At 33.0% G+C, this 14,052-nt stretch overlaps 3 protein-coding genes and 1 non-coding gene across 7 annotated transcripts; 2 read left to right on the forward strand and 2 right to left on the reverse strand.

Moving 5' to 3' along the window:
• Positions 1-1,063: 1,063 nt before the first annotated feature.
• rtkn-1 (PH domain-containing protein) lies at positions 1,064-8,035 on the forward strand (the record flags this gene model as incomplete). 4 transcript variants are annotated; one of them, NM_001029199.7, is made up of 12 exons in its annotated part: positions 1,064-1,168; positions 3,375-3,493; positions 3,982-4,055; positions 5,152-5,272; positions 5,317-5,455; positions 5,498-5,651; positions 5,726-5,958; positions 6,010-6,289; positions 6,927-7,060; positions 7,107-7,227; positions 7,279-7,337; positions 7,771-8,035. In NM_001029199.7, 12 exons carry the CDS (start codon positions 1,130-1,132, stop codon positions 7,843-7,845), a joined length of 1,548 nt encoding a protein of 515 aa, NP_001024370.1. The 4 variants fall into 4 exon arrangements, with proteins under 4 accessions (NP_001024370.1, NP_001382743.1, NP_001024371.2 ...); NM_001029200.7 differs by lacking the exon at positions 1,064-1,168 and adding an exon at positions 3,033-3,216 and having other exon boundaries at positions 6,010-7,060; positions 7,771-7,972; NM_001395790.1 differs by lacking the exon at positions 1,064-1,168 and having other exon boundaries at positions 3,471-3,493; positions 7,771-7,845.
• A 29-nt stretch (positions 8,036-8,064) lies between these two features.
• Positions 8,065-8,169, reverse strand: C07B5.8 (uncharacterized protein; the record flags this gene model as incomplete). The annotated part of the gene is made up of 1 exon (NM_001270147.4): positions 8,065-8,169. The coding sequence occupies one exon, from the start codon at positions 8,167-8,169 to the stop codon at positions 8,065-8,067; it is 105 nt and encodes a 34-aa protein (NP_001257076.2).
• A 2,524-nt stretch (positions 8,170-10,693) lies between these two features.
• On the reverse strand, positions 10,694-10,714 carry 21ur-15476. Its single transcript, NR_071846.1, has one exon.
• Positions 10,715-11,308: 594 nt separating this feature from the next.
• nuc-1 (Deoxyribonuclease-2) lies at positions 11,309-13,733 on the forward strand. The gene is made up of 7 exons (NM_077203.9): positions 11,309-11,453; positions 11,503-11,644; positions 11,940-12,017; positions 12,174-12,645; positions 13,187-13,314; positions 13,405-13,509; positions 13,555-13,733. The coding sequence occupies exons 1-7, from the start codon at positions 11,350-11,352 to the stop codon at positions 13,651-13,653; spliced, it is 1,128 nt and encodes a 375-aa protein (NP_509604.1). The 5' UTR covers positions 11,309-11,349; the 3' UTR covers positions 13,654-13,733.
• The last annotated feature ends 319 nt before the right edge of the window (positions 13,734-14,052 follow it).

Genomic DNA, 14,052 nt, shown 5'->3' on the forward strand with positions numbered 1-14,052 from the left:
TAAAAATGTTGAGAATTTCAATATAAACTGATCAAATTTGCAAAATTTCATAATTTTAACTATTGATAAGAACATAACACATAAATGTATGAAAAATAACTTCATAGAAAAAATTATTATTGGATATCATATGATAGTTTTGAAAGAGATTCAAATTTCAGAAAATAAGCTCAAAACTTTTTTATAACAAAACTATTGAGTTAAAAAAAATTGATTAAAAAATGTGGCTACAAAGCCGATTGATTTGCTTTGTAGATAGTTATCACTTTGAGACCAATATATAATTCTCCATAAAAACACATAGCATTGGGAAATTTCAAAATGTGGCATGTAGAGGGAGCTTTTCGGACCACACAAAATCGTTAAATTTTTGATGTTGGTTAAATTATTTTTTTTTAATTTTAGATCAATTTTTGACTTCAAGTATGCATAAAACAAAAAAAAAGCATTTGCATATTTATTTGCTCCCAATGTATGGGACAAAATGCATTTAAGATCTATACATTTTAGATGTTTCATACAGTTGAGTTACAATATTTCTATACTTAAAATTTTTTTAAATATAAATTTTTTGTGATAAAGTAATTCGATACTTGATTGTTGTGCAACTTAGCATTATTTTTATCTTTTTCCAAGTAACCTTTCCTAAAATTTATAGTTATTCATGTAAAATTTTGCACAAGTTTTATGACTTCCCGACATCTAGAATTACATATTCATATAAACAATCCAACTCATATGAAACCACTCCTTTAGTTTTTTTTTCCCGTCCGTCGTAAATATCAATGGGTGTCATGGTGTCATGTCGCATGAAGACAGCAAAAGTACCTTCTTTGTCTTGTTTCACCGTTCCTCCTATCCTTTCTCATCCTCCCACTGCTAATGTTTCTTTTTACAAGACGTTTTTTTCTTGTCCCGACAGTTGTTCTTTTCCCCACATTTTTGCTTGCTTCTACTCTTTGCATTTCTCAAGTTCGCCATTACTCCAGTTTTTATCTCTCTCAATCTTCATTGCAGTAGGGCTTTTAACGACTTTGAACTGATTTACTACGGTTTTTTGCAGTGCCGTTGCCTTAGTGGACGATTCAAAACAGTGTGTTGAAGAAGTGGAAGTAGTAGGCCAAACAAGATGAGCGACGGCGTCGTCGTGTGCGAAGTTCGCAATTCAGTAAGTTCATTTCCTGATTTCAAAATGTATTCATTCGTTTTTCCAATTCATTTTTTTCGCCGGCGAAGTGTCAATCACCTTCGAATTTGTGGTATAGGAACGATGTTCTGTACTATTTTTCTCAGTTTTCGGGTTTTTTTTGGTTTATTTTATTGTCCCTGTGATAAAACGCAATCTCATTTTTCTTGAATAGAGTATACAAATCCCAATCGAAAACAACAGGTTATCACTGCAGTTGTCAAAATTTGAATTGTATGATGAAGACCTTTTTTTTGTATTTTCAAATATAATCTCAAAATTGTTAATGTTATTTTATAAATATATTGCTATTTTTGAAACGGGGGCGTCGTTTTCTTCTCTGTAATCATAATTTTTTAGTTTCGAAGAAAAATGCCTCAGAAATTTTTTGATCGGGATTTAGAACTTTTTTGCTTTTGCAAGGAGGTTTTGTTAACATCTATAACAAAAAAAAATGCCAAGTCAGCGTGTTTTAAAAATATACTTTTTAAGTGAAAAATCGAAATTCTAGACGTAAATACTGTCTTCATTCTTGGTTTTAGCTAAAAAAAACAAAATTTGTAGAATAATAACCACCGATTTTCCACTCGGTGGCTATAACTAATTTGTAGAAAATCCCTATGTACATATATTTAATTTTCTCTTTTAAATGATACGAATTTTAAACAATATCTCCATCACCACTCAAATTGTTTATTATTTTAAAATCACAATTCCAACTGAGAAGTGTATAGTACGAATATTTCAAATTTCATTTTTCGATTATGCAAATTTAAATGATTTTAAATAAGTGAACAACATTTCCCATCTGTACAGTCATCACCACCATTTCCACACATAATACTCTTTTTGCTTGCTCTATTGTCCATTTTCGAACATCACTCCCAATCTTTGTTTTCTTTTGTTTTTCGGGTTGAAAGTTCGATGCTTATCCATTTGTGTCGCCGATGAAAATGGTGTCCGTTTTATGAAAGTGTCTGGTAACCTAAATTTGATGTTTTGTAATGCATCCCGACGCATTTTATTGCGTGTTAAGTCAAATTCTCCTGTCGGCTCTACCTGATTAATTTGGGTTAGAACACGCGCGTTTTCATCTTATTTCTTTTTTTCCAATTGTATCTGACTATTTCTCAATTCCAATTTCGGAAATTCGAATTAAATTGATCTTCTCCAACAATTCTAACTCTGACAAAGATTTTAATACTGGTTATTTCTGTACCTGTTTTATTTTCTGAAAAAAATCTACATGTCACCTTCATCTACGAATCAGGTATATCGATAGGTTTTTGAGAAGATGACGCGATTAACTTTTACACACTGATTTAATCATATCTATCAATTTTCTCTTTTTTTATTTGGGGGAAGTATGATATTTCCGAAAATACGAAAACACCAGTTAAATTGTATAAATATGGATATTGGGGAAATTATAAAATTAACAGTTGAACAGTAGTATTTAAAAAAAAACTCAAAAGCATGCAAACAATAATTCGATAAAACAGTCTATTTTCAGAAATATTTGGCTCATAACTTGATAGCAGTTCGAGAACTAATATGCTTTTCTTTATCCAAAAGACGACTGTGGATACTTTAAAAATTTGAATGAAAATGTTATTCATTTCCAAAATGTGGGGGTTTACTAAACAAGTACTAGTTTCACCAAGACTCCGATATTATAACCGATTTCAAAAAAAATTAGTCAATTTAAGCTGTGCTCTTTGTCTTTGGCAGTACCACTCAAAATATATACTCCAACTTTTATTCTGTCATATTTGTAAAACTTCTTTCATCTTTCCCGCCAAAAAGTACGTAATTTTCCACTGATAACTTCTTTTCGCTAATCTGTGTGCAAATTCTTTCCCGCGCATTTTTTGTTTCTCGAAGTTGCAAATGTGAAAGTCTAAAGAGTGATCGATTGTTTCGTGTTTTTGGATTGTTCCATTCTCTATTCATTTGCATATTTATTCATATTGGAAATATTTCAATTTTGATTCTTTTTCTGCGTTCAGCGTTAGAGAGAAGAGCAGCAGGTTAGTGTGCCTATTGTTGTCATGTACTCCAATTCTTTCAAAACCATGTGTTTATGGACATGCACACGGCCGGTCAAATGAGCTGATAACACGAGGCATTCCTATTTTTAATTGCATATTGGTTAGAAACATTTTCATGAAATCAAATATCCTTACAGAAAAAGAAATCTTGTCAGCAATACCACCTGCTCTATGAAGATAAAATACAAATTGTGAAAGAGTTGAACAATATTCTACCGTTGGAAGAAGAAGAAATGCTTCCTGGTGATGGATTGGGGTGAGTTTTTTTAAAGTTGTTATAATGAGATCTATTGTCAAAAGATTATTTAAGCTACACCGTTTTTCAATAAAGCAAATAACATATGATCATCACACAAGCAAGAGGCTTGAAGATTAAATTTTTGTCGTTCAGATTCTTAATTGAAAATAAAATTTTCCAGAAATTTTGAAATAGAGGAAGTTCAATTGATATTTCCAGAAAATAGATCCCTCAAAACATTATTCAAAATTAGTTCAAAATCAATATATCGTATTTTTTGTATTAGTTTTCATCTCATTGTTTTATTTTGAACATTCATATAATAGTTTTTTTTTCAAAAATAACTGTTGTAATATTTTTAAAATCTAGTTTCTAGACATAGTTTTGTGCCGTAACTTTTACTAAAACATCTGAAATTTTTCATGATTTTTCTGTGTAAGTAGAATGGTCGAAAGCTAAGCAGGCAGAATAACTTTGGTATATCAAATTTGAATATTTAATTTCAGATTATCTCCAACTTCGAGTCGTGCCAATGTTGGATTGTCTCAAATCTCTCTGCCATTAGCGTGGAAACCAAAAGGTGGGTTTTCAATCGAACAACAAAAATCATTCACAATTACTCAACTCAGCTGATGATTTGATGCAAAATTGGGACACATCAGACATCTTTTTTCTGGGTCTTCATATAGTTTAAACGCTCGGCTTTTTTTGTTTGATCTATATTGTTCGCGGCGCGTTATCGCCCCATGTCGAGGGTCATATTGAACTTGGCTGTTTTGGCAAACATCCACATTTCATTTTATGTCCGAAACAAGTGGACTCTCAATTTGTGATCACTTAAAATAACCGCCAAGATAAATCAGAAAACAGAGAAAATCTATGTATTCAATTATTCAATTATTTAGATTCACGTGTGTTAAAAAATCTTTCTAAGATTGAGTTTAAACTGCTCACACAAAAATTACCACTGGGGCATTCTACTTTAGTTTTTGGTTGTAACTGTTATGTTATGTATTTACTTTTTTGAAAATATTTCGATATAAATTCTTTATAAAAAAAAAACGTCATAAATCTCTCTTAGGCGCATTTTCTTCACTTAGGCGCATTTTGAGAAAACGCAAAAAAAACTTTGCAAAAACGTGACCTGAAAAGGGGAATATTGCAAAATAGTTTCAATTATTTTTCGAATCTTGTAAAACAATATTAATAATAGCCCAAACTCCTCAGGTTTAATGAACAACTCGGAATTTGGCTTTAGCGTTTTGCCCAAGTTTAACCCAACAAATATTAACTTGGATCAGAAGTTGGCTAAAATTAAGCAAAAGTTGGGCAAGGCTTTGACAAAACTTGAGTTCAGGCTGCACCAAAGTTAATCACAAGTTTCACCCAATTCTTGCCAAATTTTGGCCAAAACTTTCCTTGTTTTGTTTCAAACTTGGATAGAAGGTTGTCAAAAGTTAAGTGAAACTTGTGATAAACTTTGGTGCATCCTGGATCCAAGTTTTTGCTAAAGTTTTGCCCAAGTTTAGCCAACTTCTGATCCAAGTTAATATTTTTTGGGCCAAACTTTGGCATGAAGCTAGAGTCAAATGCCGTAAACTAAAAAGTTATTCCATCGCCCTTCCAAAATCTGTTGGATTGAAACTTTTAAAAAATTATGTGATTCCATTTTACAGAAACTCGAACATTCTCCATGTTTCTGGTGATACAAAGTAAAACCAGAGTTATAGACACAAAAATCATTTCTCATGTTGATAAGAATATGACTGATGTCATTATTCCGGACTCTTTTGTATTGTGAGTACCATACCACCCACGTTTTAACATAATGCCATTTATAGTGATAATGAGCCCGAAGACTTCAACGTCGATATTTTGATTTATGCAGCACGAACTGATTACGGACTTGAGAATAATACCGGCGGAAGTTTGAAAAGTCGAATTACGCGATCAATTGGAAGAAAGTTTGGATCGAGTGTGGTGAGAGACAAACTTAGATGCTCTTAAAAAACATAATTTCAGAAATCACAAGTCTCAACTCCTGAAATGTTGAAAAGCCCACGGCTTGATCAAACCATTTCTGGAGCACACTATAATTTACTGGCAAAAGCAACACTCTCTATTGCAGATGCATGTGAAGAGGCAACTATTCATAATCTTAGAATGAGTGCATTTGGTAAGTGAATAATGATTCGCAATGAGTTAAAGTCAGATAGTTCAATTGTTTTTTATGAACAAATCAACTTTCAGCGGATTTATCCGGACCCCCATTGTATGGTCACATTATCTGCCGTCTGGCAATTCAGCCGCATTCAGTCCTTCGACCAATTTTAGAAGGCGTTTTGTCAGTGCAACATGTTGAAGAAGGAGTCGAATTGGAAAATACGGCAGCCCGTCTTCAAGCTGGAAATCTTCATTTTTATTCTATTGGAGACATTGCAAATAGTTCGAAAAATACTGTTCTAATAATTCCGCTGAGCAGCGTTCGTTTTAAATTTTTGCCAAAATGTTTTGAAAAATGTGAACATTTTTAGAGAAGCCGTATTGTACCCACACCATCTGCAAGAACGTTCCTACTTCGTACCGACGAGTCCAAAGAGGTGCCGGCTTCATCAGTGTACATTGTGACAAATAGTGATAGAGATTACGAGATTTGGAGAAGAGCCATTGAAATTCAGATTTATGATATTGGAATATGGGGTAGATTTGCAACCAAGATATCTTCTCTTCTCACGCAGAAGAGAGAGGATCCTATCAGAGAAACTCTGAGCCGAGGAACTGGTAGCAATCTTTATGAAACGATTTCCATTAAAGGTAAATGCTTGGCATGCTCAACAGAATTAGTATCAGGGTTATGCGCCTGGTGGAAAAAATCTGCTTCCGGTTCCAGTCATCATCCGACCCAAGGTTATTTGATCGATCAGCGACATGCGAGTTCGGGCTATTTTAACGGCTAACTGCTGAATCATTTCGGTTTTTCATGAAAATTAGAAATTTCAAATTTGTGAAAATTAAAGAAAAAGTGATAGATGCTTATAACTACTGGTTATTATAGGTTTATATGCTGTTATTGAAAACGTGATTTTTGGCGAAAAGCTGTATATTTTTTCAATAACTATTTTCTTCTCAATAAACTATTTCGTTCTCAAAAGGCCAGTTTTTGTTTTTGGTTGTCGATCTCATAGTCAGCCAATCGCGAAGTCAGAATACCAAAAAGCTAAACAACCCTCACTAGTATGTTCCTGCAAAGTTTGATAAAACAAAATTATATTTTTGGAAGAAGTGCTGTAATGATTGAATATTTCGTAAGAACTAGGTATATGATTTTCTATGCAAATGAAAAATTTTTATACTTATCTTTTTTCCCACTTAACGCCACTTTTGAATGTTTGAGCCTAAAACTTTACACTTCTAAAATTTGAAAATATTTCAATAATTTCATTTATTTTAGGATCCATATCCAAAGCTTTTGGAGGCCTCTCGCTTGTCCCTTGCGATGGACAACCTCATCCAAATGGAGCTGCAACAGCTCCTGTCAAACGGCCGCAAGTCAAACAACGCGCAAAAGTTATAGACTTTTTCCAAGTAAGTATTTTTATTTCCGAACTTTCATTAATTTGTAAATCTTCAGGCTCAAAGTCCCAAACCATCACGTAAGAGTATTATTCATGAACCGTCTTCAAATTATGTTATCCAATTGAATATTGGAGAAGATGTTATGGAAAATGAATACAATTCCTATTCTCCGCTGTGTATGATAATATTAAAGGAGAAAGTTTGTTTATAATTGCATTATTTTGCAGATCGCATGTCACCACGACCTCCCTCCAGCTATAGACATCATTCAGATGATCAATACAAGGTTTTTATTAGCCAAATGTGACAATTTGAGGAGAAATCTCAACATAAAAGTTGATGGGAAAATGGAAAATATGAAAAAAAAAAAAATTGAAACGCGTTAACCTATTTTTAAAACTATGCAAAATCATATTTTTACAATATCGAACATATTCGAACTACTTTGACTTTAGAAACTAAAGAGAACAAAATTATGTGATGCCTACGTGCAAAAAGGTATAACATGACGTAACGAAAGACTTTGTTCTGATAAAGGAAGTCATTTCTTGATTCTTCATGGTCTCGAATGCGTATTCATTTAACAACATCAATGAACAAAAATATCTGGTTTAATGCCAATGCTATAAAATTATATTGCAAGTCTAGTTTTCAATATTTAATAGACCGATGATGTTCATTTTCTATTAAATTATGTATACAATTAGAAAAAATTCCAGGACGGGAAGAAGAGTTGGTCTAAATCCATCGGTTCGCTGATCAACCGTAATGCATCGCATGTCACCCGACTTTAAAATACTCCTCAAATAACGACTACAATCACCTCTACATTTATCATTGGCTATAATGTACTACATGAATGCTTTACTCCCATTTCGGCATACATATTCCTAAGTTTCAAATTTTTTATGTAATATGAAGAAAAGTGATTTATTGATGCGTGTGATCAAAATTGAAATATTGAAATGAAGTTATGAATATGATAGTTGAGATCGCAGTTGAAGGTGTTGAGTTCAGTTTTCATAATACCAGTAAACTAGTTCCTCATCTTCTTCGTCGTAATCTTTTTTGGCCTCATATCGACGAATGATAACAACGGATGACTGGGATTCTCGCATTTTCTTACGATTTTTAGAGAAACTTGTCTGAAATTAATGAAAAATTTAGATTGAAAGTTCAACTAAACCAAAATTGAGAAAAAGAGGAATAATAGATCAAAAAAACATATGAGAAAACTAATACAGAAAATAATAAAAGCCAGTGACTGAAATAAAGAAAAAATCACGAAGGTGCTTGTGAACACTGGTAATATAATGGTATAATGAAATGCATGAAAAATAAAAAATGACAATGATTGTACTTAAATGCATAATTTCGAGAAAAAATGAGTTATATATATATATATATTGGGCAATTGATTTAACTTTCTCACAAGCAGAAAACTGTTGCAACAAATTATATACTTTCTATATAACTTTAATATTCTCAAATTTATTAATTCATGAACGGCCAAAACCAAAAGTCAACAAAAATCAAAAGTAGTTTAAGAAAATTTTAATATTCAGTTGCTGCTTCCCTTCGTGGTAAATGTGATCTTAGAAAACTTTTCGGGCGCTTATTTAACTGCGTAAAATTATAAAAATTAAAAAATGTTGTGATTTAAGCTATATGTAATTGCTGGCAATAAATAAAAAACAATTACCAACATTTCTTAATTGTTTAGTTTATTTTTTTATCAAAAAAAGAAAAGTTCAACAGCATTTTCACATTATAATTCGAAACTCGTATCTAGAAAAAGCAACCTATGAAAAATTTAAAAATTTTTAACCTTGTAAAGAATGTATTCAGAGAATTTTTCAGATCTAACTTGTGTTTGAATAGTTTGAATATTTTAAAACAAAAAACCAAAAAAAAACGCAAACTCAAAAAATTCGAAATACCTCAGATGATACAAATATTATCTCTTTCTTCCTCGCCCTTATAAACAAATCTGAAAGGGCAAATTAATGGTTGTGAAAACTATGAATGGGAAGAAGACAAGCAGTTGAGTGCACTGTGAAGTCACGTCAGCAGACCAAATAGTAACGGTACAAAGGAAAACACGTGAAGAACGAACGAAAACGATATGGGTGAGGACGAATAGACGAAGAGAGGAAATGATAGCGGACAAAACTGGATTTTGGTCATTCTTCGCTCACCCACAAATTTCTCCTCCCTTCCCGGAGAAAAGGGAAAATGCCGCCAATGGCTTAGCTGTTATTACTTTGGACAAGGTGGACGAGAAATCCGATTGAAAATTAGAGCGGATGGAGCCCACGAGGGAGCTTTTATTGACGTAGAGTTTTGACCAGTGAGAGGAAACTAGTTTTATTGGAAATTTCGTGGAAATAGGATAGCCTCAAAGCAGGCAGTCTCAAGGTGAATGGTTTAATTCTTGTTTTATTATATTCTAAGAAGTGGTTCACAATTCATTGAATGTTCTGAGAGACTAATAAGATTTGTTTTAGTATAGCTAATAAAATACACTGCTTGATTTTTTTGATGGAAGAAAAAAATAATGAAAAATTATGTTTTCTTCATGCATAAAACAAGGAACAGATGACGGCTCAAATAAGGCTCGAGTTTAATTGTAAATTGAAAATTAAAAAAAGCAAGCTGTACTTTTTTGCTGATTTACACAGCTTCCGACATAAAATGGAATTCTAAAATTATTATGAATCGCTAAAAAATGTTAAAATATTTTTGACTTGATGGGAACTTGTTTGTAATCTTTCAACATGGTTTTTACTGGTACAAATTTTGACGTGAGAAACATTTTTGTACTTTTAAGCTCATAAAAAATATTTACTACTGAATTTACTATTAAAAATCCAAATTTGGAGGCAACTTTCAGTCAAATTTTGTTTGCTTACAACTTTCTGGCAATATTTTGCGGTTGAAAAGCTGACATAAACACTTCCTGGCAACTACGACGATGTTGCCGGAAAGCCAAAGTATTTCTCAAAGGTAAGCGCCAAATATGTACATATTGTTAACCATTTCAGGAAACCGCATTCAATGATTTTTTTTAACGTTGTTCATGTTCAGAAAATCGACCAGATTATTTGTGAGTGGAAATATTACACTTCTACGGTGAAGGCGCTTAATTTTAAAAAAATTAAGAATAATAGTAAAACCTTATTTTTGGAATCAGGATACACATTACAACATCTTTTATATTTATTAAGAAGAAAAACTGGATAAAATGTTAAGTTTTGTAACCGTATTACCTTAAATAGGTTCACTGAGCCTCTATTGGGAAGTAAAGCAATCCACGACTGGATTATCGGCCACAGTCCCCGGCTAAACCACAAATATAGCCCAGTGGGATCACCACCAGGCAAATGATGAACGTGATTTGAAATTTGAAGTTTTGTAACAATTAATCTATTGTATTGTGTTATTAAAAAAAATGACAATGGTTTTCACATCCTCGCGGAGCAAAATGAAATTTGTTTTAGATTCTTGCAGAATTTAAATCCGGAAAAGCACATTTACTTTTGTCTATTAATAAAAATTTCTATGTAGAAAAAATTGTATTTTAAGAGATAGTTATGTCTGTAACAAAAAGGTTATCTTGCATTTATAGTTTTTACGTTGGAAAATACGTTAGTTCGTTACTTAATGTTCAATTCATAAATACTCGTTTAAAAAAACAAACAGAAACGTGATAAAATATATGAACACCGCTACGATTCCAAGTTTCAAATGGCTCAACCAGCCCTCGTTCTCTTGAATGTTTGCCCACTTTTTTCTTCTCGACCACAATTTCCGTCAAGGAAAAGTACACATGCCTACGTGTCATTCTGTGAAAACATCTGTTCGCCATTTTAGTAAACATAGCAAAAAAATTGGTTAGAAAGGTGCTAAAAGGTTAGGAATCGGAGTGTGAATTGGGAAATTGGAAAATGAGGAATCATTGGAGAGAGAGAGAGACAAGAAGAATTAGGCAGCATCTGTTCCTGTGACGTTTTGCCAGGTGAGGGAGGGTAAGAGACAATATGTACCATTATATACAATCTATTTGATATTGGATGGTCTCTTTTCCTAAATTTTCATATTATTCTCTTTAACAGTCATGCAACTTTTTGTTCATCTTTTATGAATGAAAGTTATTCCGATAATGTTTGATGTTGACTGTCAATTTAAGATTTTGCAGTAACTGATAAAATGAGATGATAAAGCACTTGATAAAAAGAGCACGTTTTCAGTTTTCTCACTCACTTCCCTTCTGAAACTTTCAAAATTTCAGCGGAAAAATGGGCTTGTCTCCTGCCGCTGTGCTGATTTTTCTCTTATTAGGAGTTTCCCAAACATATGCAGCATTCTCCTGCAAGGATCAGTCGGGAAACGATGTTGACTGGTAATATATTTTCAAAACAAAAATAATTTACTAATAAGTAGATATTTAGGTTCGCAGTGTACAAAATGCCAATCGAAAAAGATGATGGATCAGTGACAGGATTGGCAGGTGGAGTTGCATGGTACTACGTGGATGTGAATAAAAAGGGAACTTTGACTCCTTCTGCTAAAACTCTCGACGACAACGACCAAGTAAGAAAAATTTTCATTACAAAATTCAGGAAGTAGAATTTCATAAATTTTAGAAAATACTGAATAGTATATTTTTGTACAGCTGCGGAAGTGTTGCAGTAGAGTGTTACAACCTTTTCGCTGAAGTTATTTTGTCTCCAAACTTTTTCTTTCAAATTGCATTTCAATATCTTTTTACATGCAAAGTACTGTATCTAGACCTTATGATTTCGATTAATATTTGCAATGTTTGTAATAGAACTGTTTAACAGTTTTTTCACACATACAAGGTCGAGTATATATGAAATTTTTCCAGGCAATTGCATACACACTCCAACAATACTATGACAAGCAGAATGACAAGACCATCTTCCACGTGATGTACAATGATGAGGTAAGCGAAAATAGAGACTCAGACAGCTGCAGAAACATCAGAATCGTTTGATTTGGCATTGATAAATGCTCACTTGACCATGACCTGGAGCGAACAACTGATAACAGAGAGCAGAGATGGAAACCATTAGACATTTGCAAGTGTTTCTTCTTTCAGCCATGGGGATCAAAGTCGACAAGTGGAATTAAATTGGAAGAGATTCTGAGCAACAGAGTTTATAGCAACTATACTCATGAAGATGACAGTACTTCAACCGCATTCGGACATACTAAGGGAACCATTTTCTTTGATGGAACTTCTGGAGTCTGGTTGGTGCACAGTGTGCCATTGTTCCCAAATCCCACGAAATACGAGTATCCAGTCAGTGGACACGACTATGGACAGACAATGCTTTGCATGACATTTAAGTACGCTCAATTGAAGTCTATTGGAACTCAACTTTTCTTCAATCGACCAAATATATATTCTTCGAATCTTCCAACGAACATGGCTGCTGACAATGCAGATTTGGCTAAAGCAATCGCTGGACAATACCAAAAAGGACAGCCATTCCAAAGCGTTATTGAGTTGGAGACTATGGCTGGATATTCGTTTACTAATTTTGCCAAGTCGAAGGAATTCAATGCAGGTGAGTAGCAAAATTATATCGTATTGCAAGGTTTTTCTAATAACTTTTTTTGTTACAAAACTCTGCAAACTCGAAATAATTTCAATGCTTTAGCTATTTTTGATCATTGTGCATTAATTGTTTGCTAATGGGGTTATTCAAGTAATTTAGCGAAATGTATTTTAATACACTTTGTGACGTTACAATTGTATTAAAATGCATGATTTGGTGACTTGAATAATACAAAAAGTGTGTTTGAAAATACTTTTTGAATATCCGACACTACTCGAATAACCTCATAACTCTCAAACATTTTAAAAATACCGTGTTTTTGTTACAATCAACAATACATTTAGCATTACTAATTTTGAAATAATAGTGTGAATGTAGCCATACTATACAAAAAATACGGCATCATATTTACATGAATATAATTGTGAGATTTTCAAACCTACACAAATACAGATGAAATTTGTGTTAGAATTATTGCGCAATGGGGTTTAGGAAGTTCAAGTTCCACATTTTAATCAATGGTTTTCGTTTTTTACAATTTATTTTACAGATCTATACGATACTCTTGTGGCTCCAACACTGAAAACAGATTTGGTCGTTGAAACATGGAGACGTGGAAGTGAGATCCCACTTGACTGCAAACTAACCTACCACGCCAATGATGCTCTGTCAATTCACGTGAGTTTCAACACTTTCCCTTTTGAAACCTTCCGTCTTGTGGCAATTGTGTCACTCGATGAAATCAGTTTGTCAACAGAAGATTTGTAGGTTGGTAGTACAACCGCGTTCTCATACACCAAAGACCACTCGAAAATGGCTCACTCAGCTGATATGACAAAGCCGTGGGTGTGCATCGGAGATATCAACCGAATGGTGAGTAAAACAAATGGTTAAAAAACTCGAAGTGAAATTTTACAGACATCTCAATATGTACGCGGAGGAGGTACTACTTGTATCAGCAGCTCGTTCCTTTGGAAAGCCTACAGTGTAATTGCAACCCAAAATAATTGTGCATAAAATTACATCTATGTACTTTTGATTATCTACAAATAAATATGATTGATGTACTTCTTAAAAAATTAGTGTGACAGAATTCCAAAAAAAAAAAGAAGTCATAAATCTCAAATATTGCCAGAACCTCTTATATTGTAACGGAAACTTTTCTCTCATTTTTTTGTGTGTCTGGAAAACGAAATTTCTGAAAATTATAACTATCTTTTAATAACCACATTTAAAAAAAAACAGTATTACTGAAAACAAAATCGAATTAAGTGTTTCATCAAGTTTCATGTAATTATTACTTGAATTTATTTTGAGGTTTTCAAGTTGGTGAACAGTTATTGCATGTGCACTGCTCTGCAAGATATTGATTTAGCGTTGGTGAATATTTCACTTTTCTGTAGGTAAAAAATGTGT

The sequence above is a fragment of the Caenorhabditis elegans genome, chromosome X (assembly GCF_000002985.6).
Source record: "Caenorhabditis elegans chromosome X".
In the NCBI taxonomy this organism is placed as follows: Eukaryota; Metazoa; Nematoda; class Chromadorea; order Rhabditida; family Rhabditidae; genus Caenorhabditis; species Caenorhabditis elegans.